The 23899-nt window shown below is 55.1% G+C and overlaps 2 protein-coding genes across 2 annotated transcripts in view; both read right to left on the reverse strand.

Annotated features, from left to right (window-relative positions):
• The window catches only part of RNF4 (ring finger protein 4), a 34577-nt gene extending 23339 nt beyond the window's left edge, over positions 1–11238 (reverse strand). The window contains exons 1-2 of the mRNA XM_012521054.4: positions 11119–11238; positions 7602–7694 (exon numbers count right to left, since the gene is read on the reverse strand). The gene's annotated coding sequence lies outside the window, so the exon portion shown is untranslated. The remainder of the gene's footprint in view (positions 1–7601; positions 7695–11118) is intronic.
• A 2648-nt stretch (positions 11239–13886) lies between these two features.
• CFAP99 (cilia and flagella associated protein 99) overlaps positions 13887–23899 on the reverse strand; it is a 57450-nt gene continuing 47437 nt past the window's right edge. Inside the window, exons 12-16 of the mRNA XM_058301460.2 lie at positions 18596–18737; positions 18192–18343; positions 17435–17640; positions 14992–15145; positions 13887–14877 (exon numbers count right to left, since the gene is read on the reverse strand). Of these exons, the coding sequence (XP_058157443.1) occupies positions 14779–14877; positions 14992–15145; positions 17435–17640; positions 18192–18343; positions 18596–18737 (753 nt within the window). The 3' untranslated portion in view covers positions 13887–14778. The remainder of the gene's footprint in view (positions 14878–14991; positions 15146–17434; positions 17641–18191; positions 18344–18595; positions 18738–23899) is intronic.

Genomic DNA, 23899 nt, shown 5'->3' on the forward strand with positions numbered 1-23899 from the left:
TGGACCTGTGAAGACCATCCGAGTACAGGCAGATACAAAGACAGCACTGGGAACAGCGAGAAGGCTTCCCGCCACCCGGCTCCACACCACTGCCGCAGCCCACCCAGCTCTTCACAAAAGACCAGGGCTGCACACCTTCCTACCTCACGCAGGGGCAAGGGTGCAGGGCTGGCAGGCAGCTAAGGTCTATGTCACGACCCGTGCACATGAACTCGGTGTGAAAGGAGCACAGGACAGGGCTTAATTTTACAAGAAGCCAGAGGTTTCCAGACGCCCAAAGGGGTCATCCAGCCTGAGCCCAGCCATCTTCTCCAGCACTCTGTGGTCTACGGGGACACCCTCTGTTTTGACTCTGAATGGTTTAGAGGAAAGAACCCCAGGACTTTGCCACAGGCTGCCAGCATGTGGGAGGACACCTCCTGACACCCCTCCAACCCAGCCCCTGCCACGGGACCACTGATGAGCTCAGGCATTCAGAATGACACAGCACAGAATGACAAAGCAGCCAGCACCACGCCCGCTGGTTCTTTCATCCAGGTGGGCCCTCAGGCTGGGGCTCTGGCTGGAGCAAAGCCCGTCCTACTCACGCTCCCATGCCGCAGGGACACAGAGAGTGGCACTCCAAACCCGAGGGTCGGTCTCAGACATGCCACATTTCCTGGGTTCTGATGCTCATGTTTTTTCTGATCCCAGGAGCGCCTTACCTTGGATATGCCCCTATAATGTAGTTTCTCCTTTTTTTTTCTTTCTGAAAAATCATCCAGACTTAGAAAAATCATCTTAGACTTGAGAAAACCCAATCAAGATGTCGCTGACCGGATGCACGCACCACAGCTCTTCCAGAGGCCTCTGGCGTCTCGCTCAGTAGGTTTTTAGCTTTTCAAATGTGGTTGTTAAAGGTGTGGCTGTCCGAGAGGCTGGTCTCTGCCGTCGGCCTGCAGGCTCTGCACTACTCTCCCAAGACACTGCTGTGCACCGGGGGCCCATGGACCCCTCGCCCCTTGGGAGATTTTTCTGGGCTTCTAGCTCTTAGGGCCTTTCACGCCTCTCCATGCCCAGGGTCAATCTGGCCATTCCTGACAAATTTGTTTTTTTCTCTTTTGGGAATAATAAAGAATTTGTGGTCAGAAGGACAGATAAAGCCGGAAGGCTGGCCTGAGGAAAACCTACCAAAGAGTTGACTTCAGCAGGGAATCGGGCGGGAAGGGGGTACTCCAGGCGCACTAGTGTGGGCTCATGGAGGGGAGGGTGGAGGTCTGTGGGAACGGGGTCCCTTGTCAGCCACGAGGTTCTAGATCAGGTGGCAGAGGCAGTCAGAACAATAAAACCCCCGAGTTTTACTACTGACGCCGACTAGTAAATACCAGCGCCTGGACTCCCTCCCCGACCTGCCAGTGCCCCTCCACCTCAGCCACCAGCACTGCCATCCTCCTACGTCCTCACACAGATGTCCCACAGCCACGGGGGTTCTATCTACGTGGCAGAAACAGTGCCTTGCCCAAAGGAGAGGTTCAGTGTCTGTTTATGCAAAGTACTGACTCAGGGCTGAGGGGTCAAGGCTGGGGATGGTCAATGGCGTTCCCACCACTAAGAAAAGGCCGGGGCAGGAGCCCTGAGAATGGCCCGCAATGCCAGAGGCCAGGAATTTCCAAGGCAGACTTTGACAGGAGGGTGGGACAGAAACAACTCATGCGAAGGCATCTAGCTGTACTCTACAGAAGCGACAAGGTAAAAGCAAACTAGGGGAGGCAGAGAAGCAGCAGATGATGGATGTAAAGAATCGCAGCTTGACAAATGCTGAGTGCGGGATATCCAGGGAGAATGGTCAAAGAGGCAGTAAAAAACCTCTGGAGAACTCAAGTGGATCAAGTTATCAGATTCTATGTGAAAATATAGAGAAAGAGATGGCCAAAGTGAATTAAAAAATTAGAGAAGCTGGAGATATTAAGACAAAATCCAGACTTTCAAGGAAGCAGCAGCAAACAGTCAGAAGTGATGACCGGCGGGGAGAACTAAGGACACCCGCGGCCTCCACCCCAAGGAAGCAGGCTACTGCTGACCACACAGGGCCACTCCCGGCAAGTGGGAACAGCAGCCAAACTGCAGGACCCCGAAGCCAAACTGTATCTGGGGTCAAGACAGGCTTCCTGGAGGAAGTGGTGCCACTGGAGACGAGCCCGAGGAGCAGGAGCAGTAACTCAAGAAGTGATGGGGGCAGGGAAGAGGACATCCCAGGCGCCGACTGTGCGGGAGAAGCGAGAGGAGGCAGAGCAGCAGGAGGCAAGGTCTGGAGCGCCAGCAGCCGCATAAACCGTATCCAAAGGGCTTTACAACAGACATTTATGACCTGCATTTAGAGTGAGTGCTTGTGTCACCTCTGTGCTGTGAGGGCAGACGGGACACTGACCAAGACACTGTTCAATGTCACTGGTTAAGAGAAGACTTATAGGAATCCAGGCACAGAAAAAGTTGGCTTGGCTCAGAGGCAGCGGGAGAGCGAAGGAGGAAGAGAGAGGTGACCAGCTGGATGGGGAGAGGGGGGTGATGCGCTCATGCTTCCTGGGTTCTTACAGGTTAATCACTTATTGCTAGAGGTTAACTATTTCCAACAAGCCATCACGGATACTTGAGAGAATGACCCTCTTCCAACCACCCAAACTTCAGTAGGAATCTGACAAATAAGACCAGTACTTAATGGTGAGAAATAGCTTCTTATGCAGGCAGAAAACAGGAAGAATGCTAGTGGGACCGAGGATTCTATCACCAGTCACTGCCACAACCAATGAAAGGGAGGTGAGACAGAAAAGGGAGCAGGCCAGCAGCAACTACGCAGCTTGTCTAAAGTCCGAAAGGTACAGCTCAGGTCAGCCCAGTCTCCTGGCAAATACAGAGGGCTCTCAGGCCAGCCCGGGCCAGGCCTGCCGAGTTGGACGCAACCGACCACTGAAAAGCAGGGCCCCAAATCCCACTAATCTGGCACCATGATCACCGAGCAATGCCAATCCCAATGGAACTTCCTGGGCATTTCCCAGGGAGACGCTGCACTGGCACACTGCACCACATCCAGTGTGGCCACCACACTGGAGTTCACACTGCAAATTTGTCAACAGCTCTTTGGACACACTTGAGCTTGGATGAGCCAGCCAGGACCACCTCTTTTCACACTGGTGTGCTGAAAGCAGAGAAGCCTAAATCCTCTCGTTCCATCAAGGACATGCCAGTGTCAGGCCCCGACCAGGTATGGGCTGTACTGAATGTCTAGCTCCCATCTCCCTACTGATGAAACCATAAACACGTAACTTTTCCCATGTTTTAAAAATTTCCATAGATGGAATATTAAAAATAGAATTACTGAGCGCCTGTCAAAGAGTATGAATTTCTAAAGACTCTTGCTGCACACAGTTAACTGGCCACGCCCAGTGCAGGTGGTGCCCGCCTCCTGGACCCTGGGCACGACCATTACAAGTCACCACCTTCCATTTTAAAGCTTCTTAATTGCAACTGTGAAGCCATCACATCAATAACCATGCTTTACTAACCAAAAAAAATAGGCGCTTCTTGCTTGTTATACAAATGAGGTTGCATAGCCAAGTAGGCAATCAAATCATCCAGGCTCCAGCTATGTCAGCCCTGCCGCCTTGTGAAAATACTGTCCCTGTGCCTCTTTTTTTTCTTCAGGAGGTCCTGGGGATTGAAACGAGGACCTCGTCCATGGGAGACAGGCACTCAACCACTGAACTACATCCACACCGTGCCCTCATTTTTAATGTGGGAAACACATCCCTGCCCTTGCAGCTTTCACCCAAGTCAAACAGAAACAGTGAATTTCTCAGGCTTAGGAGGCAAATCCAGCAGCCGATTAACTGAAGAACTATTACGGGTGCTACTCTGGGGCAGGCACTGCTGCAGGTTCTAGAAGTATAGAAGTGAACCAAATAGACACTCACGAAGAGCATATTCTAACTAGAAAGACAATAAAGTAAATAACAGCAGTTTATATTATGTCAGAAGCCAGAAAACTCTTCTTACAAGGGTGGAGTGCACCAAGATAAGAGCAAAGCAAGCCTTCTCTCCCAAATGGAACTGGAATGAGAATGTGTGCAAACATTTCTGGCTCTGAGCAAGGCTTTATTCATTTCCAGAAAAGACGTGGCAGGATGTAGCTAATCAAGACTTCTTAGGCTCAGAACTCCAGAGGCTGAAGCCAGTGGGCACAGAGGTGTAGGGGCAGCCCTTTCCCAGAGTTACTCATTCCTAGAGAGGCTCAGAGTTAGGAACAATGGTCTCCCCAGAGTTTTTTCACAGGGACTAGGTGAACGAATTTGCTAAAAGTGGAAAGCAGCAAACTATGCTTGGAGAGGAGGCAGGCTCAGCTGCTGCATTAGCTAAACCATATCTTTCTCGAATTTCTCTTTTGACCCCGAAGAAGCCAGTGCCGCCATCAGGCTACAAGAGCAATGCCCCGAGGCCTAAAAGGAGCACCAGAGCCAAGGTACCTCTACAATGACCTGTTCAGGGATTTGTCACGGATCGGCAGGGGAATCCTTTCCAGTTCTCCAACCACAAGGCCCATCAACAAAGCCTTTTGTTTCTACTAGACAGAAAGAAGAGCTGCCCGTGCAGAGCTGTCCTGCTTATGTGACCCAGGTCTTGAAATTAAGGGCCAATAATTAAGAATGGATTTAAGCTTTTCCAAAATCAATGAAAAATATTAAATATGAAAATTAAACTTCATGTAGTGTTCTTTTCCACAGAGGCCTGTGGGCCTAGAACTAGGCATTTTACCTGGACAGGGCTTCTGTTCTGTAAGGAAATGCTCTTGCAGCAGGAACTGCGAGCCTTCCTCTACTACTGCATGGCTGGCTCCTGCTGGGTGGCCAAGGCTGAGCTCTGTTCCTTCCCTTCTCAAAGGGAATATAATGAAAAATTCCCCCCAAACAGGAGGCTGACCTTTTTGTCAGTGAAACCCCTGGAGCCTGGGGTTTCTCTAACAGCCATGTCTGATGAACTTATACCAGTAACTGATTTAGACGATTTTTCAGAACCAAGAGGGATATTCGAAGACATCAAGTCTAGTCTACTCAGTGTGCCAAGAACCTGAGTACTGGGTCTCTAGAATTACCCCCTTGTAAAAAGGTTTCTCTGGGGGAAGCAGATGTGGCTCAGGTGACTGGGCTCCTGCCTACCACATGGGAGGTCGCTGGCTTGGATCCTGGTGCCTCCTAGAGAAGACAGTGAGCTGGTGCAATGGGCAGGCGCGGCAAGCTGGCACAACAAAAGATACAAGAAAAAACATAATGAAAGACACAACAAAGCAGGGAGCAGAGGTTCCCAGTGCCTCCTAAAGAAGACAGTGAGGTGATGCAACCCGCAGGCGTGGCAAGCTGAGGCAACAAGATGACACAACAAGAGGCACAGGGAGGAAAAACTTAAGAAACAAGGAAGACAAAGAGACGTAGCAAATGAAAAACAACAAGGGGGTGTGGAGAAATAAATAAATAAATAAATAAAATATTTTTTAAAAAGCCTCTCTGGATCAATAAACCATTTTTCCTTCTCAAAATAAAAAAATAAAAAAATAAAAGCCTCTCTGGGACAGCAGGGAAGCTCCGTGGTTCCCCCACCTTCCTGCCTAACTCCTCATTTTTCTTTCAGCCAGCAGGACCAGGGGCCAGGAGCTAAGGTTTAAAAGAAGGAAACCTAAGCATCCACCCCACCACAGAGAATGAAAGACAAGGAGGCAAATGGGGCACATCTGACTCAGGCCCTCCAGGCCATCAACAACCTCACACCCTTCCCCAGGGCCCTGTCACCGGCCCTGGAATGCACAGGAGGACAGCGTGCCCAGCTGCCAGCCCAGGGTCCACCGATGCCTTTGTATGGTGTCACCCAAAGGGCCAGCTGGGAAACTTAGCTGACTAGACCCAGGTATGAGTGGGATCATGTGACTGTGGACAGAGGGCAGAAATGCTCAACCGTCCACATCAGCAGACCCGGGCCAGGTAGGGCAGGGAGTGACAATTTCGGTTCCTTGTCCTATACCAACAGCAGAGAGCAGCTGAGCAGTGCCCCCAGTGGGAATTCCCTCACATGCACAACCTAGGGGGCCGATTTCAACTGGTGTGGCTCTGAGGGACCCTTGGCTCAGGCATTCCCTTCCACCCTGTGGCTGGTTAGTGACTGGATGTCCGCTGTCACCAAAGAGCTACCAAAACACAACTCCCTCAGGGGCACTCTTCTTGGCAGTGGGATTGGGCTTGTAAGCTGCAGCCCCAGCACTAACGAAGCCCCTAATGCAGGCTCACCTCAACTCTCCTTCAACACCCTTTGTTGGTGGTGAAATGCGAGAAAATCAGAGTCAAAGGCCCTGGGTCGCCAGGACAAACACAGCCAAAAAAACAGCACGTGATAATGGAAATGTTTCAATGGATACAGGAAAAGCACAAGGAGAACGGAAGGACTTAGGTATAATGGTCTAAGGAAATCAAAAAAGATCACCAGACTCCAAAAAACCCAAAAATTTTATTAATGCTGCTGACTGCACATCCTTGCCCACAGAATAAGGGCCGACTTGTCATTTTACAAGGTAGCCGACTCCCCTTCCCCACCTGCCTCATGTGTATTCCTAAACCCCACCACACTATGCATAAATATACAAGGCTTATGGCAAAAATAGGATTAGGGACACAACGAACAAAAACCTTGTCAGACACATTAAAAAAAGAAAAGAACTTAATGAAATCAGCACGAATTATATAAACAGTTAAGAAATACACACACGCTGCAGTGGCCGTGGCAGGGCTGCACTTGTTGAGCTGTGAAGCAGGGAAGAAGGGGGAAAGCTGCAGCACCTGCGGCTCCTGCGTGGGGATGAGAGCACCGTCAGCAGAGGCAGCTGGCAGGCGTTTGAGGTGTGTGGGTTACGTATGCCTATGCGGCTTGCTTCAGCTGGGTTCAATTTTCTCTAATCACCTACTATCTCACAGAGGAAACTGCACAAGCAAACGTGAAATTCCCATTTGCTTCAAATTGTTCCCTAATATATCTATCCTGCTGGAACAAATTCACGGCTCCAAACAGGCATTAAAGCAGAACCTATGCGACTTTACTCCGGGGCGCCAGGGGCCTGCCGCTCACTGTGGTCTTTCCCCGCGCAAGGTCCAGCACTTGGAGGAACCCTTCAGGCCTATCTACTGCCACTTCTCCAGCTCCTCCGGGTCCTAACTTAATCATTTCTTTTACTGCACTCACTCCCTTAACATGATAAATGTGTTAATTTCAGAGATGGGTGGGGAAAACAAGCCTTGCAAGTAAAGCTACAGTCACCATCAGGAAACAAAGGGAGATTTAAAAATGGGGGGAATATTTTTACCCAAGGCACTTAGGCTTTTTCAGCTTGGAGGGAGGAGGCCGGAACTGTTAAGAATTGAAAAACATCAAGAAGGTGTTTAAAAGGGAAGTAAATTCTAGTCCTGATTATGGAGCCTGACACAATATGCAGAATTTGGCAACAGTTTGAAGGAAGTAAAGACAGGAACACAGGGGGGTGGGGTGGGGGCCTAGTACCATCTCCCCTAGCTGGGGAGACAAGGGAGACTCACCCAGGAACGAGAACGAGATTCTTCAGAAACACAAGGTCACCGAAAATTAAGTTTCTTGAGAGCATATATTATCAGCCCCCTGGGTAAATGTTACTGAGAAATAAAAAGAAACATAGAAATAAAGATCATATTCTCCACTTCTAAGTTTTATTTTTACTATTTGAAGTTACTAGAAAAACCAGATGTGTGCTTTCCCACTCGAGAAAATGTGGGTGGCACAACAAAGTCCAGCAAAAAAGAGCAAATAATTAGGATGGGGCCACAATCCTGGCTCTGTTACTGTGTGACCTTGGCCAAGTGACCCTGATCTTCCCAGGCCTCAGGACAAGTGAAATGGGCATAACCACACCCACTTGTAGGCACTCACTAAACAGTAATAGCATCTATCACCTCACAAGCCAAGAGTAACTAACCCCTACAGACAACTATGTCACAGTTCTAACATCAGAAAGAATTGCTGTCAGGATTCCAAAATAAAAAGTTTTCATTTAGCAGCTAGTCTTTACTTTTAAATTGGCACACATCAAATAAACCTATCAAGAGAAGCAATGTATCCAGCCAGCTACCTGGAGGCACTTTCTGCAGTTAAGTACCCACTGGACATACCAGGAAACCACCTGGCGTAAGAATACTCCAGAAAGGCTTTACGGTCACAGCTTCTCTCACACAGCTGGTTACCAAAAATACCCATTTTGAGCAATTCCCAGGTCTTCCCTACCCTTCATGTGTGATGCTCAATAAACATGGCAGTTCTTATTTATGCCAGAAAAACTCTTCCAAAGGAAATTCCAGATCCTTGCAGCAGCACCCTCCACTCCCACTCCCCCATCTCTATACACAATTTCTCAAACTTGAACTCTGATCTCAGGATAAAGCAGTATCTGTGCTCTGGGCCCTTGTTCTCAGAAGAAACCTCAAAATGCCTTGCTCTACAATTTCCAAGGTTTAGGTGAAAAGCAAGACCTTTAGGAAAGACAAGTTCAAAGGACAATGATAGGAGTTATAGCTCAATGATGAAGGGTCAGCCCTTTATTTTACATGAGCTACCTAATCCTTCAAAGATGACTCATTTGGAGACAGTTAAAGATGTAGGCAAATCATTTCAAAATAAAACTACATAATACATGCAAAAAAAATACAAATCAATTTTTTATACAGCATATAAACCAATTATTTTGTGCATATAATTTTTTTTAAGGTGGTACTGGGGATCAAACCCAGGACCTTGTACGTGGGAAACAGGTGTTCAACTACTCAACTACATCCACTCTACTGGACACATACGTTTAATGAGTAGCAACTAGATCTTTTCCAGAAATTAATGGGGATATAAAACACTGAACCCAGGTTTTGCTATCTATCAGCCTTTAAGTATACAGCCATTGAGGAACCGTCAACGAACAATCACAGACACTTAGTTTTATTGATTCGAATCTACCATTTCACTCAATCCCAATCCCTGCCCAAGCCACAAACCACTCTTCTCTCTCCTAATTGGTCCCTGGGCTTGTCCACCTTTCTAATTCATTCTTCCATAGAGCACTGATTTTTTTCTAAAATGTAAACCTAACTGTGTTACTTCCGTCTTTAAAACCCAGTTCAGGGGAGCAGGTGTAGCTCAAGTGGTTGAGTACCTGCTTCCCATGCGCAAGGTCCTGGGTTCGATTTCTATACCTCCTAAAAATAAAACAGATGAACAAAAAAACTACCCTGTAAGCTGATGTAGCTCAGTGGTTGAGCACCAGCTTCCCACATATGGGGTCCCAGGTCCAATCCCCGGCCTCAGTACCTCAAAACAAAACAAACCCCAAAAACCTCAATTCAGTAATTTCCCAGTGGCCTTAAGATAAAAGCCAAACTCCTTCCCGAAAGACTGAAGCTCCTTGGCGGTCTGGTTCCTGCTCACCTATGCAGTCCCATCTCTTGCTACACCATCTCTCTCACAACCTGTACTTCAACTGCAGAGAATTTCTCATTGCCTCCACCTTCACTCCTCAGCTCCACAAGCACTAACCCATGCCTATCCTGTTCACCGCTGCACCCAAGCAGATAGCTCAGCATAGAGAAGAGCTCAAAAAACGTGCTGACTTGGCTTGCACCCTCAACGGAGGTTAAAAACCTTTACTGATAAAGCACAGATATGCATGCAGCACGTTAAAATCAACAGTATATACAAGACGCTGAAGTTTAATGAAGAAGTGATTATGGAAAAAAGTCTAAAAGGGCCTTAGGGAGGGGATAATGAAATAAAAGGTGAGAAACACTATTTGAATCAGATTTGGAAGCTCCAGTTCAGGCAACACAATGGCCAGCAATGAATACTTCCACTTCAATGCTCCCATTTCATTTCAAATTCATAGATAAAATTGAACCCAACAAGTCTCCCACCCCTTCAAATGCAAACCATCATAAAAACGATTCTTTTCAACATCTCCGCCTGTCATTCCCAGTGTCTCCACGCACTTCTGGTCTCTGACATCACAAGCCTCGTCCTGCAGCCAGGAAACCTGGGCTTTAGACTCTTCTCTGCCAACTGGCTGGCAGATCTCTCTACCTTCTGGGCCTCAGTCTCCCCAACCACTCAGGTGGACTGAATTTGTGTCCAAGACCACAGAGCTGAGACCCTGGGTCCATCTCTGAGGACTTGTGCAGACGCTGAACGGAGGAAGGATTGGGAACCTGATGGGCTGTGGCCAGGATAAGACAAAAGCCGAAATCCACAAAAAGCAGTTACCGCAGGCTCCCCCCAGGTCCATTCTCTTTCCTTCTCCCTGAACGTATTAGGAGGTATTTATTGAATATAGCGTTTCGGGTCTCAGACCTTCCAAGAATCTGACTGTCATACCCCTGACCATGGAAGCGCCTGGGCGGAGGCTTGGCCTCAGCAGTCGCAAGTTTCCCCAACCAAGGGACGGGAAGGCACTCGAAGCTGAGGGCCTACTAGGTGCTCGGCGGCGGGCAGACGGGCGGTCTCTAGGCCAGGCCCCACCCTCTGCTACCCCATTAGAGCCTGGTAAAGGATCCGCCCCAGGAGCCAGCATGCAGGCAGCTGCACAGGCCCGGAGACCGAGGGCAGCAGCGCGAGCACACAAAGGCAGTCTCGCCAGGGGGAACAAAAACCTCACCGAGGCTCCCACGGAACCTTCCGCACAGGCCCGGGCCTTGAGCCCTGGGCCCGCCCAGGCCCTCCGAGTGACCTTGGGCCCGTCCCGCGCCCTCCCCAAGCCTCAGTTTCCATTCGTAGGGTACAGACTGAGCCCTGCGGCTGCTGCCCGCTGGGGGGCGCCGAGCCCGGTCGAGGCCCCCACCTTCCGCTGCCCGCGCCGGGCTCCGTCAATCCGTGCGGGCCCCGAGATCCGGCGGGTGAGGCCCAGATCCCCGAGGAGGCGGCGGCCCGGGTTCTGGGGTCCGAGCAGGCCTGAGCTGCGCGGGGCCTGTGAAAGCCGCGAGGCGGCCTGAACCCCGGATCTGCCGGGACCCCGACCTGCCACTCCCTTCCCGCGAAGCCTGGCCTTACTTGGAGCTGGCTTAGTCCCGCAGCTCCAACGCCAACGCACCCAAAAGAGGAAGCGCCTTCCGCAGCCGCCGAGGGGAACTCCTCAAGCAAGACGCCGCCGCCTAAACAGAAGTCCACTTCCGATCCGGAGGCCTCGGCTCCGCCCGCCGCGCGTCCCCATTGGCTGCCGCCGCCCCTACGCCCTCGGCCAACGGGCGGAGGAGGCGTGTTTCCAACCCTATTGGCTGAGAAAACCATCTATTACTCCTTTGAAACGCACCTCCTTCCGGCCCCACCCACTCCCGCGTGCTCGAGCGCCCGCCTTCTCGCGAGAGCAGCGGTCGGGCCGCCCTTCTGCCGCAAGGCCTCTCGGGAGTTGTGGTGTGCGGGCCTGGGGCACGCGACCTAGCGGTAGCCAATCGTCTCCGCGGGCTGAGGCGGCCGCTCGCCGTCCCAAGGCCCTGCGGCTCCCGGCTGCCCTTGCGCGGGTCAGGGACCCGCGCGGGGCCGACGGGGGCGAGTGGGCGTGAGCCCCGCAGTCCCCGGGCCCACCCCCGGCCCTCTCTGGTCTCAGTTTCCCTGCACGTTATTTAGGCCTTGGTGAAGAATGTTCCTGGAGCCAGGCCTTCCCCCGGGAGGGCCTGATCCCCGGACTCCTTCGCGGGCCGGCGGCGGAGGCAGGCGTCTCGGAAAGAAGCGCAGGAGCGGGAACGCAGAGCAGGCCCGCGGCCCGGACGTCGCGGAGCTGGGCGGGCAGAGCGCCCCGGAGGGGAGGGCGCCGTGTGTCCGCGCCTGGGCTGGGGCGAGACTGACCCGGCAGGCCCGGGGAGTGGGGAGCAGGCGTGCCGGGGACTAGCTTGCGTCTGGGCCGTCCCCGGGCCAGTGGGGCGGGCGGGGAAGAGCCGAGCCTGTGGGGAGGCTTGGCCGAGGCCCGGGGCGCACGGGCGCTTCGGGTGCACGTTGGGCAACTCCAGGGGACGAGAGCGCAGACCCCGGACCCCTCCAGCCTGCCTTTGAATCCTAGCGCCGTCGTTTAAGCAGGTCTCACCAGTTCGCTCATCCTCAGGCTCACCAGAGCGCGGCACGGGGCCTGCCCGGACCTGGCTCGGGGGTGCGCGCCGGAATCGGACTAGCGAAGGCGGCGGTGGTGGTGGTTGCCCGGAGTCCAGGCCTCAGGCCTGGACTTGGGCGTGGAGGTGCCTGTTGCCACAGCAACCAGCAAAGAGAGCCCAGCCTGTCCCTGTTGTCCGGAGAGGTCCCGAACTGAAGGCCACGGCCGTCATCTCTGGTCCCTGGGCGCGAGCTGTCTCCTTAAAGGGGGTCTTTAACCCAGGAAGACTCAGCAGGGTGTGGATCAGGACAAGCGGCTCAAAACCGGAGCATTCGTTTTGAGTTGCGTTTATGAACAATCTGCTTGATTTTTATGTAACTGTAAGGGAATTTAGCATGTAGTATCTGGACAGAAATCTCCAGAGTCCATATAAAATATGAGTTGAGGATTTGATTTTCATAGTGATTTTACGTAGAAAGGTGTAAGAATTTCTAGACTTATGGTCATAATTGAACTAAGAGAACAACTTTAAGATAAATGTATAAATGCAATACATTTGGGAATTAAAATACTTGGTAAGCCAGACAACTGAAACATTGAAAAATAAAACCAGATTTTACATATATAAATGCAGTTTAAAATGTCTAAGGAATTTCAGTTTATAAATAGGGCCATATAATCAAAATTATTGTGAGAAATGAACATACTTATAAATAGACTAAGTAATTTGAATTTCCAATCTTAAGAAAATGCTAGAGTTTTCTGTTTGTAACTTTTAATACACTGAAGAGCTGGCACTGAAAAACAAAGTCATTGCATAGACTGCGTTCACGGTCCCGGCTGGGCTCACGTGTTGGGACTCAGCTGGTTGTCGGGTGGTCTAGGATGGCCGCTGCCGGGGCAGTCGCCACAGGGTCCACCTGGGCATGCTCTTATTCACGTGGTGGCCAGGCAGGACTCTCGGACAGTGAGGGAGAGGTGCTAGGCCACTTGAGGCCTGTGGCCACATCTGCTGGACGCTGTTGGCCGAAGCATGCCATGAGGCCAGCCCATATTCAAGGGCTGGGGAGACACCTCTCAGTGGGAGGAGGTGCAGGGCCACATGGCAAGAGGCCACCAATCTCCCACACAGGGCCCACCTCAGGTGCAGTCCAAGACCTGCTGCCACCCAGGTGTGCACAGAGCAGGGTCCGCAGTAAAGGCCCTAGGTGCTCGCAAGCTCTGGGCACCTGTCCAGGTACCTAAGGGTGGGGCAAGGTGGGGGGATTGGTGGTTGCCAGCCAGCAATACTGCCACCGCCCCTGCCCCCTGCCCTGGAGCCAGCCTGGTAGTCTCTTGCCATAGTGTTCGCCGCAGAGGCCGTGCAGACTTCCCCCTGCTGCAGGAGTGGGCTCAGCAGTAGCAGGTCCAGTTCAGGCCAGTAAGCAGAGGCCCAGTGGGGACTTTGAGGAAGAAGTTTCCTCCCCAAGAGTGCCACCAGGGCAAGAAGGCTTTCCTCTGGATGTCCTGAGGCTCGGACTGCCACCAGCCTGAGGTCAGAGTTCCTGGATCAGGCTCATCCTGAATTCCATCCACCTTCGGGCTGCCGATTAAGTGAGCTAATTAACCTGCTCTGCAGAGCCAGCTGGAGATGGGTTTTCCGTCACTTGCTACTGAAGCCCATTTGAATAGGAACGCGTTCCCTCAGCTCCCAAGGTGACTCTGGGCAAGTCATCATTAATGCATTCCCATAAGCGAATTAAATGATTGCATATTTTATTGCGCAACACCAGAGATAAGAAATGCCATGTTTATTTCTCTAAATGAAATGGAATCTGCTCCCAGCCCTCATTCCACGCAAGATGGGAAATTCCTCTCCTTACCAGCCTGGGTTAGGGGAAAAGCCCTGGGGCTCCCACAGTGCTGAACACGGGGGAACAGCCTTGTCGCTGCTGAAATGCCCGCCCTCCTGGTCTAACTGTGCCCTGGGGTCCAGCCTCCCGGTACACGCAGCCACCGTCCCCACCCAGGTCCATCACCTGCGCAGGCCCAAGCTCCGTTTGGGTCAGGAACCCTCTCTCCAGGAGTCTGTCCGTCCCCCTCCGCGGGCTGCCCTGCCCGCTGCGCCGGGAGCTTCCTTCCGGAGGCTGCGGTCCCCCCGGGCACTTCCGCCCCTCCCGCCCGGCCTGGGTCTGGGGGCCCTGGAGAAAGAGCCTGAGCCTGCTCGTGCCCCCAGGGGCCCTGACCTTGGTGGGTCCCGGCTCCTTCCGGGGTGCTGGCCGGGGCGGGTGGGGGCGGCGGGCTCCGCGGCCAGCCCGGCCTGGCGGGGGGCCCGGGCCTCGGGCGGATCACGCCCGTCGCCGAGGCGACCACTCCCGTCCCTGGGCCCCGGGTTCAGCCGCGCCGCGCGGGGCGTTGGAAGGGCTGGGGGCGGAGCCGCAGGGCAGGACGCGTGAGGCCGAGGCCGGGTCCCACGCGGTCACTGGGCGTCCTGCTTCCCACGGCCACTCGGCTCGGGGCGGGTGGGGGCCGGGGAGGGCTGGGGAGGGGCGCGCGGGGGCGGGCGCCGCGGCCCAGGAAGAGGGGCTCAGGGCCCGCGCACGCTTCTTTGGGGCGGGGGGCGCAGGAGGCCGGGCGGGCGCCCGGGGGGCTCAGGCGGCCTCGCGCGCGGGGCTCCTCGGCTGCAGCGCCCGCAGCCTCCGCTCGCCGCTCTGCTCCAGCTCCAGCCAGTGCTGCGCCTCCAGCTGCGCCTGCGGGCCGCGGGCGGGTATCGGCGGGGGGCCCCATTGCCTCCCCCGCCCACCCGGCCCACCCCCTCCCGCCCGTCCCCTCGCCCCCCGGCCGCCCGGGCTCCCCCCACTCACCCGGGGCCGGGGGCGCGAGGCCCGCGGAGGCGACCCTTGCAGCAGGGTCCCCTGCCTGCGGCGCTCGGCCGCCCTCTCCTCCACCCGGCGGCGCAGCGCCAGCACCCGCTCGTCCTGGGAGGGCTGCGCCGAGCGGCCTTTCTTCTCCTCCCACCTGCGAAGGCGGTCAGGAGAGCTCAGGAGAGGGCCGGGCAGGCGGCCCAGGGGGAGCCCTGCCTAGCTGGGGAGTACTTGAGGGACAGAAGGCAGCCCCCCAGGAAGGGCGAGGGGCGGTGAGCGGCCAAAGCCATCTAGAAAAAGAATGAAGCTGGAGGACTCAACTCCATCTTAAAACGCATGACAAAGCCACAGTAATCCAAACGGCATGGCATTGGCACAAGGACAGACCCAGAGACCAATGTAATTAAACTGAGAGCTCACAAATGAACCCTCACTTGTTTGGCCAACTGATTTGGACAAGGTGCCAAGTCCATCCTGTGGGGAGAGAGCAGCCTCTCCAAGGAATGGTCCAGGACGCCTGGCTCTGTTTGCAGAATAGAGGCTGACAGTCGCTCACACCAGCTAAAAATTCAACTCAAAATGGAACAAAGAGCTAAACGCAAGAGGCAGAACCACAAAACTCCTAGAAGAAAACGTGGAGCACCTTGAGGGCCTTGAGTTAGGCAATGGTTTCTTAGTCTTTACACCCAAAGCACAAGCAACAAAAGAAAAACTAGATAAATGAGAGTTCATCAAAGTAAAAAACTTTTGCACCTCAAAGGACTTAATCACAAAAGTAAAACAACAGACTACACAATGGGAGAAAATAGTTGGAAACCACGTATCCAATAAAAGCTCAGTATGCAGAACACATAAGAGGAACCCTTCAACTTGACAACAGTAGAAGACCTGAATGGACGTCTCTCCAAATAAGACACACAAATGGCCAGAAAGCGTAAAGAAGACGCCCCAAACCGTTAGCCGTCAGGGAAATGCACATCAAAACCACAATGAGATACCATTTCATTAGAATGCTTGCTATTAAAAAACAAAAAAATGGAAAATTACAGGTGTTGGAAAGGACGTGGCGGGAATTACAGGTGTTGGGGGCAATGTGAAGTGGTGCAGCCGCTGTGGAGAAGGGTTTGGTGGCTCCTCAGTAGCTAGATAAAGAACTGCCACATGACCCAGCAGTCCCACTACTGGGTGTATACCCCGAAAAACTGAAAGCAAGGGCTCAAACAGATATTTGTACGCCACGTTCATAGCGGCGTTAGTCACAATTGCCTGGAGATGGAAGCACCCCAGGTGTTCACCCACCGATGAATGAACAAACAAAATGGTATAGACATACGACGGAATGCTATGCAGCTGTAACGTGGGATGGCGTTCGGATACACACACCGTCACGGATGAGTCTTGCGGGCATGTTGAGTGGAATAAGCCAGACGCAAAGGACATGCATTGTACGGTCTCACTGATAATTAATCAAAATGAGCAAACAAGTAGAAACTGCCCCATCAGGGAAGGTTCTTCTCTCAAGGGCGGTGAATTGGCCCGTCCCTCTCCACCCACCTACCCCCATCCTGACCCACCCCAGGCCCACTCTGACACCGAGTCACCTGTGTGCCAGCCCCTGGACCAGGCTGAGCTGCCGAGCTGGGCAGCCACGTCCCCTGGGGCCTTCCCCGTGAGGTCAGCACCCAAAGGCCTGCCTGACCCAGGGGTGACCCCAGCCGGTGCCTGGCCAGGCTGCTCGGGACAAGCTCAGGGGGCTGCCAAAGGCCATCAGAGAGTGCCCAGGATGGCGGAAGACTTGGCCCAGTGGTTCGGGCGTCGGCCTACCACATGGGAGGGCTGCGGTTCAAACCTGGGGCCTCCGTGACCCGTGTGGAGCTGGCCCACACGCAGTGCTGATGCGTGCAAAGAGTGCCCTGCCACACAGGGGTGTCCCCCGCGTAGGGGAGCCCCACACGCAAGGAGTGCGCCCCGTAAGGAGAGCCACCCAGCGCGAAAGAAAGTGCAGCCTGCCCAGGAATGGGTCACACACACAAGGAGAGCTGACACAGCAAAATGATGCAACAAAAAGGAACAGATTCCCATGCTGCTGACAACAGAAGCAGACAAGACGCAGCAAATAGACTCAGAGAACAGACAACCGGGGTGGGGGTGGGGGAGAAAGGGAGAGAAACAAATAAATAAATAAATCTTTAAAAAAAAAAAAAAGAGTGCCCAGGAGAAACAAGAAGGGGTGCGCGGGCGCGGACGCCGCTCTAGATTAGAACCTTCGCGGGCCTCGTGGGTCAAGTGCACTCTGTGGCCCTGGGCCGCGCGGGGCGCTCCGGGCTCTGCGCGCATTCCCCTCCCCGGGTGGCGGCGCGGGCTCCGCGGGCGACGGCTTCCCCGCGCGGAGGGTGGGGTGCCCGTGACTCCGCGGCTGGGGCGGGGCGGGGCGCGGACCCACCTGAGGGCGGCGGCCCTGCCCGCGGCCGCGCGGCACAGCGCGATCTGCTCCAGCGTGGCGCGCAGCTCTCGGCCCCGGGCGCGCCGGCCGCGCACGATGCGGTCGCGCGTCTCCTCCTGCTGGCGCCGCCGCGCCTCCCCGAGCAGCGCCAGGCGCTCGCGCAGCTCCACCACCGACATCTCGCCCTCCAGGCCGTGCCCGGCCACCTGCGGGCGGCGGGGGCGGGCGTGGCGGCGGCGGCGGGGGTCCCCGCCGTCCCCGCGCCGCGTCCTGGCGTGGCCTGGGTGCGCCCCGCGGCGCGTGCCCCACGCGGACCCTGCGGCCCAGGGCCTTGCCCGGGCTGAATGGACATCTCCCCGGGGGGGAGACCCCAGGCCCAGGTAGGGAGCCCGCGCAGACACCCCCCCAACCTGAACAGGGCCAGCCCCTCCTTCCCACTCCCAGCCTGCCCCCTCCCCCGGCCTCGCCCTCTGCGCCCACCGGCTCTGCGCCGCCTCGGCTCTCGGTCGCCCACCCTCTCCCTACACTGCTGGGAGCTCCTGGCCTCCCTCAACGCGCGGCTCCCAAGGGGGCTCCCGGCCCGCGTCCCAGGCTGACAGAGGTCAGGGGTCCGTGCCCCGGGAGCCCCCGGCGTCTGGTGGGGACCCTGGCCGACCCCCAGGGCAGCGCAGGGAGGCCGACTCCAGGGCTCTCGGGGGCCGCCGGGTGGCAGCGGGCGCCAGGGCCCGTTCCTCGTGGGGTCGGCGGCCAGCCTCACCTGGGTCAGGTCCACCGCCTTGCCCTTGCGCGTGGGCCGGGTCTCCAGCGCCCGCAGCAGGCAGACGGCCTCACCCCGCCGCCTGCGCTCCTCCGCGGCGGCCTGGGCGCTGCGCTGCAGCAGCTCCCGCCTCTCGTCCGTCAGCTCCTGAGCTGGGGGCCAGGCGGGGGCTGAGGGGAGGCGGGCGGCCCCACAGGGGGGCAGTCCCCCTGGGCTCAGGCCCAGCGCAGCTCCAGTGGAGGCCACCCTGGCCTGCACCCACCAGTTTCCTGCCCAGGAAACTGCCCAGGTTGGCCTGCGTGCCCCCCCCCCGACCCGCCACGTGGCCCCCACTGCGTGGCCCCCGGCCCGCCGCGTACCTGCCTTCCCCCAGCCCGCCATGTGGCCCCCAGCCCGCCGCCTACCTGCCTGCCGTCGGCCCTTCAGGAGCCTCGCCTGGGCCGCCTTGACGTTCTTCTGCGTCTCCGCCACCTGCCCCACCAGCTCCTTGGCGGCCCTCTCCTCCTGCAGGCGCTGCTCGGCCCGCTGCTGCATCAGCTCTGCTGTCTGCCCAGACAGGGGACAGGGGACGGTGGACAGGGCTGCCGTGGCCTGCCCACGCCCAGGGAGCAGCCGGAGGTCGGGGGGAGAGACCCAGGCCTTGTGCCCGAGTCACTTGGGACACCCGGGGCCAAGCAGCCGGCTCCCGCTCGTCCCGCGAGCCAGTCCCACGCCTTTCTTTACCCCTGGACGTGCAAGTCCGCGGCCGAACAGCAGAGCCCGGGCTGGCCGTGCCCGCCCTTGGCACGTGTCGCCCCGCTGCTCGGCCGTGTCTGCTGGACTCAGCTGCCCAGTGGCCCGCGGTGCGGCCCGCTGCGCGCTGTGCCTGCGCGTTGCTTTGGCGCACAGCCCTGGGATCCTCGTGCTGACCGGCCTGATCAGGTTGGTCTGAGGCTGTGGGGCTTGTGCTCCGGCCAGTGCCCAGCGTGGCCAGGGGCCCCTGGCATCCTGGGCATGCGGTCACCCGTTGTCGAAGTCGCCAGCAGCGGCCTGCGGGCAGCGTGGAGCCCAGGTGGAGGCACCGTGCCTAATGCAACCCTTTTTTTTTTTAGGTGCCAGGGCCACGGATTGAACCCAGGACCTCCAGTGGGGAAAGGAGGCACTCAACTGCTTGAGCCACATTTGCTCCCTGCAATCCTTTCATAAAACAGAGCTGAGAAAAGGGCGTCCCTCTCCATCGTGTGCAACGTCATTCCAGGAAATCTGACATCTGTGACGTACCTCCTGCCACCGCCCCCGGCGTGGGCTTCTGGGAATCTACTAAAATTACTTCGGTGCCATCCTCCAAGAAAAGGAACCAGGGCACTTGCAGAAATGGCTGTTTTAGGGCTGGGCCAAGGAGAATACCAGATGAGCCTGTAGCATCTTCTAGTATCAGGAAGGAAGGTAGTGCTCCGAAGACCAAAAAAAAAAGTAGGGCAGGTCAAAAGACACGGGAGCCACCGGGAAGAGCTGCCAGTGCCTGCAGCTGAAGCCATGTGAGCAACAAAAAAAGTCCCGTAGCACTGGCTTATGACGCAGAGTACAAAACAAACATCCACTCGCCCAGGCAGACGTGAACAAGTGACAGGATGAGTTAATCATGGGGAGAAGAGACATCTCCGTGCAAGAGGAGTCCACGTCACTGTGTGCCATGCCCTGCTCGTGTGCAGGCAGCGCTCGGCGACGCCTGTGGGCAGCGGAGAGCCCTGGCGGGCACCCCCTCGGCCAGTGGCCTCGGTTGCAGCCTTGGTGACCAGTCACGGTGATGGGTGTGAGGGGAAGGGCCCCTCCCTCTGAGTCTTCCTCCCCAGTGCCCCAGTCTCCCCCTGAGGAAACACGGGGCGCAGCCCAGCAGAGGTATTCTACCCACTGTCAAGGCCCCTTGCCACTGTCAAGGCCGCCAGACGCTGCCCCTCCCAGAGCAGCCCGAGCGAGGCCTCGTGTCCTGTGGCTGCCCACCTTCTTTCACCAAATCTGTCCACACAAGCGTTTCCCCAACTCACTGCAAACTCTCCAGAGTGGATTTAAACTCGACTCTCACTTTTAGACCAGTTGTGCCACGACCGAATGCAGGGTGGGGCCCTGGGCGAGACGGAGGAAGGCGTGAGGGGCGGCCCCGGGCATCTGAGCACAGCGGGGCGAGTGAACCGCAGGGTCCCGCTGCTGGGTCTCGGGGTGACGGCCGCCCCAGGGTGAGGCCAGGGTTGACCATGGGGCAGCCGGGCACGGAGACCCGGGAACTCTGCCCCATCTTTGCAACCTCGCTGTACAACCGGTCTAACAGAGCTGAGTTTAAAAATCCACTCTGGAGAGTTCGCAGTGAGTTGGGGAAATGCTCGTGTGGACAGATTTGGTGAAAGAGGGTGGGCAGCCACGGGACACAGGGGCCTCGCTCGGGTCAGCGGACAGGGCGAGTCCCCCCCCGGGCCCCCAGCCTGGCGCCCCCGGGCCACGCTCCGGGAGACAGCTGGGGGCGAGGGCAGCACCCCCGGGCTCTTCGTGAACCCACAGAACAGGGAGGCAGGGTGGGGCGAGCAGCAGCGGGGGAGGAGGGGTCACCCCCCCAGCAGACCAGCTGCGGGCCCCCTGGGCTTCCCCTCTTGGCAGCCCGCCTCCTGGACAGGGTGTTCAGGGCGTGGCAAGCGTGTGGACCCCGGGGGGCCCACGGGTGACGGGGGCGTCCAGGGTCCGGCGCTGGCTCTGACTGTGCTGATACAAACCCCGACCGATGGCCCTGCCTGGAGGCCACGCGGCCGGAGGCCGCCTGGTGCACCGCGGGGGCGTCCTGCACGCCTCCCCCCTCCGCAACACCGCACTCGAACCCCGCAGAGCACACCGGGCCAGGCGCAGGGAGAAGCGCTGCAGGTGCCTCGGGGGGTGGCACCGGGCCAGGTGAGGGGTGCACCTGAGGAGCGCCGCCCCGACAGCAGAATGTGGCTTTAGCGTTCAGGGGGCACCGCTCTTCTGGATCAGCTTCACAGTGACGATGGGGTAGCAAAATAGGTCATTATGTGGCTTCGTTAGCTTTGTTCAATATACCTCGTTATTATTCAAATTGTTCATCGAATTCTTTAAAGCGGGCTGAACTGAATTGGACAGTGAAGGCTTGAAGCCACCAGTTCCCAGTGAGCTGGTCTCCTCTTTGCCCAGATGTAGTGACTCCAGTGTTTATGGAGCCCCCACCACATCTTTGGGGGTGACCCTTTCCCACCCCGCTCTCTTAATTCTCGCAACTGCAGTCAGTCTACCCGCTGGGCTCTGTTTCTGAGCCTTAAAATCCATGACCTGGGGGGAGATGGCAGACTAGAGAGATACGGGACTCTCTTCTTCTCCAGAAAAACAGCTGGAGGACAGGCTGAAACGGCCTGGAAAAGGATCTTCTAGGGATGAGGACACCAGCAAAGGCTGGACGCCGCCCAGACGAGAGAGGGACACAGGAGGAGATCGCAAGGGCAAAACCCAAGCGCTCGGCTACGCACGGACTCTAGAGGGCTGCCGAAGAGCACCACCTGCTGGCAGACGGAGGAAGTGTACGTGAGGACGTTAAAAGTAAGGGAGGGAGGCTTTTTCCGCCTTTACAGCCTCCCTCCCCAAGGCCCTGGAGGCACGTCTACAACCCGTTACTTGGTCCAGAGCCCAGCTTTGAGCACCCAACAGGGACAACCCTAACGATCCAGCTCGAAGCAAGAATCAAAGAGCAGCAGTAACACACAGCCCCCCACAACTGAATCCCTGCAAAAGAGAAAGAAACTGAGCATCTGAGAAAACTACCATTCTAATAAGATGCCTAGACATCAGCAGAAAAATTGTAAGCCGTACTAAGAGGATGGAAGACATGGACCAAGGAAAGGAATATATCAAAGCCCCAGAAGAGACGCAGGACTTGAGAGAACTGATTAACGAGATGCGCACTAATTTCCAAAACCAAATTAACGAAAGACAATATGGCTAGAGAGATCTATAACGTCAAGTAGACATGGAGCAAGCACAGAGAAGAATTTGAAATCCTGAACAGAAAAGTAACAGAGCTCATGGGAATGAAAGGCACGATAGGTGAGATCAAAAACATTAGAAGCATACAACAGCAGAGTTGAAATGAGAGAAGAAAGAATAAGTGATTCCAGAGACAGAACAGCTAAAATTGAAGAGAGAAAAGAATAGAGAAAGAAGAGAATGGAAAAAATCGAGCAGGGGCTCAGAGAATTGAGTGACGACATGGGACACGACAGCATGTGTCAAGGGAGTTCCAGAAGGAGAAGAGAAGGGGAAAGGGGCAGAGAGAGGATTTGAGGAAATAATAGTAGAAAACTTTCCAACTCACATGAAAGAAATTAACTCACGTGTCCGAGAAGTGCACCATACCCCAATCAGAATAAATCCAAACAGACCTACTCCAAGACACATACTACTACTCAGAATGTCAAATGTCAGAGGTAAAGAGAAAATTCTGAGAGCTGCAAGGGAGAAGCAAACCATCATGCACGAAGGATGTCCAGTAAGACCACAGATTTCTCTTCAGAATCCATGGAAGCAGGAGACAGTGGTACGACGTAATCAGGATACTGAAAGGGAAAAACTGCCAGATGAGAGTTCTTTATCCAGCAAAATTGTCCTTCAAATATGAAGGTGAGTATAAAATATTCACAAACAAACAAATTAAGAGAGTTTGGGAAAAAGAATACACCTTTGCAGGAAGTATTACAGGAAGCCTTAGAACCTGAAATAAAGAGACAGGAGAGAGAGGCCTGGAAGAGAATATAGAAGAAAGAATAGTAAAAAGATAACTAGGGAAACGGACTTGGCCCAGTGGTTGGGGCATTCGTCTACCACATGGGAGGTCTGCGGTCCAAACCCCGGCCTCCTTGACGCGTGTGGAGCTGGCCCATGCGCAGTGCGGATGCGCACAAGGAGTGCCCTGCCACGCAGGGGTGTCCCCCGCGTAGGGGATCCCCACACGCAAGGAGTGCGCCCCGTAAGGAGAGCTGCCCAGCGCGAAAGAAAGTGCAGCCTGCCCAGGAATGGCGCCGCCCACACTTCCCATGCCTCTGACGACAACAGAAGCGGACAAAGAAACAAGACGCAGCAAATAGACACAGAGAACAGACAACCGGGGGCGGGGGAGCTTAAAATAAATAAATAAGTCTTTAAAAAAAAAACTAAAAGAGTGAAAAGACAGACAAAAATAGGATACGACATAGGAAAACAAAAGAACAAAATGGTGGAAGTGAATAATGCATTGACAGTAATGTCATTGAGTGTGAATGGATTAAACTCCCCAATCAAAAGATACAGGCTGACAGAATGGATAAAAGAACATGAGCCATCCAAATGCTACTTCTAAGAAACTCACCTTGGACCCAGGGATACAAAATGGCTGAAAGTGAAAGGTTGGAAAAGATACTTCATGCAAATAGTAACCAAAAAAGAGCCAGGGCTAGCTATACTAATATTGGACAAAACAGACTTCAAATGCAAAAAAATTATAAGAGATACACAAGGCCATTATATATTAATAAAAGGGGAAATCCACCAGGAAGATGTAAGAGTCATAAATATTTAAGTGCCTAACCAGCATGTCCCAAAATACATGGGGCAAACTCTGGCAAAACTAAAGGGAGTAATAGACATCTCTGCAATAATTGTTGGATACTTCAACACACCACTCACATCACTAGACAGAACAACTA

Source organism: Dasypus novemcinctus, chromosome 1 (genome assembly GCF_030445035.2).
Source record: "Dasypus novemcinctus isolate mDasNov1 chromosome 1, mDasNov1.1.hap2, whole genome shotgun sequence".
NCBI lineage: Eukaryota > Metazoa > Chordata > Mammalia > Cingulata > Dasypodidae > Dasypus > Dasypus novemcinctus.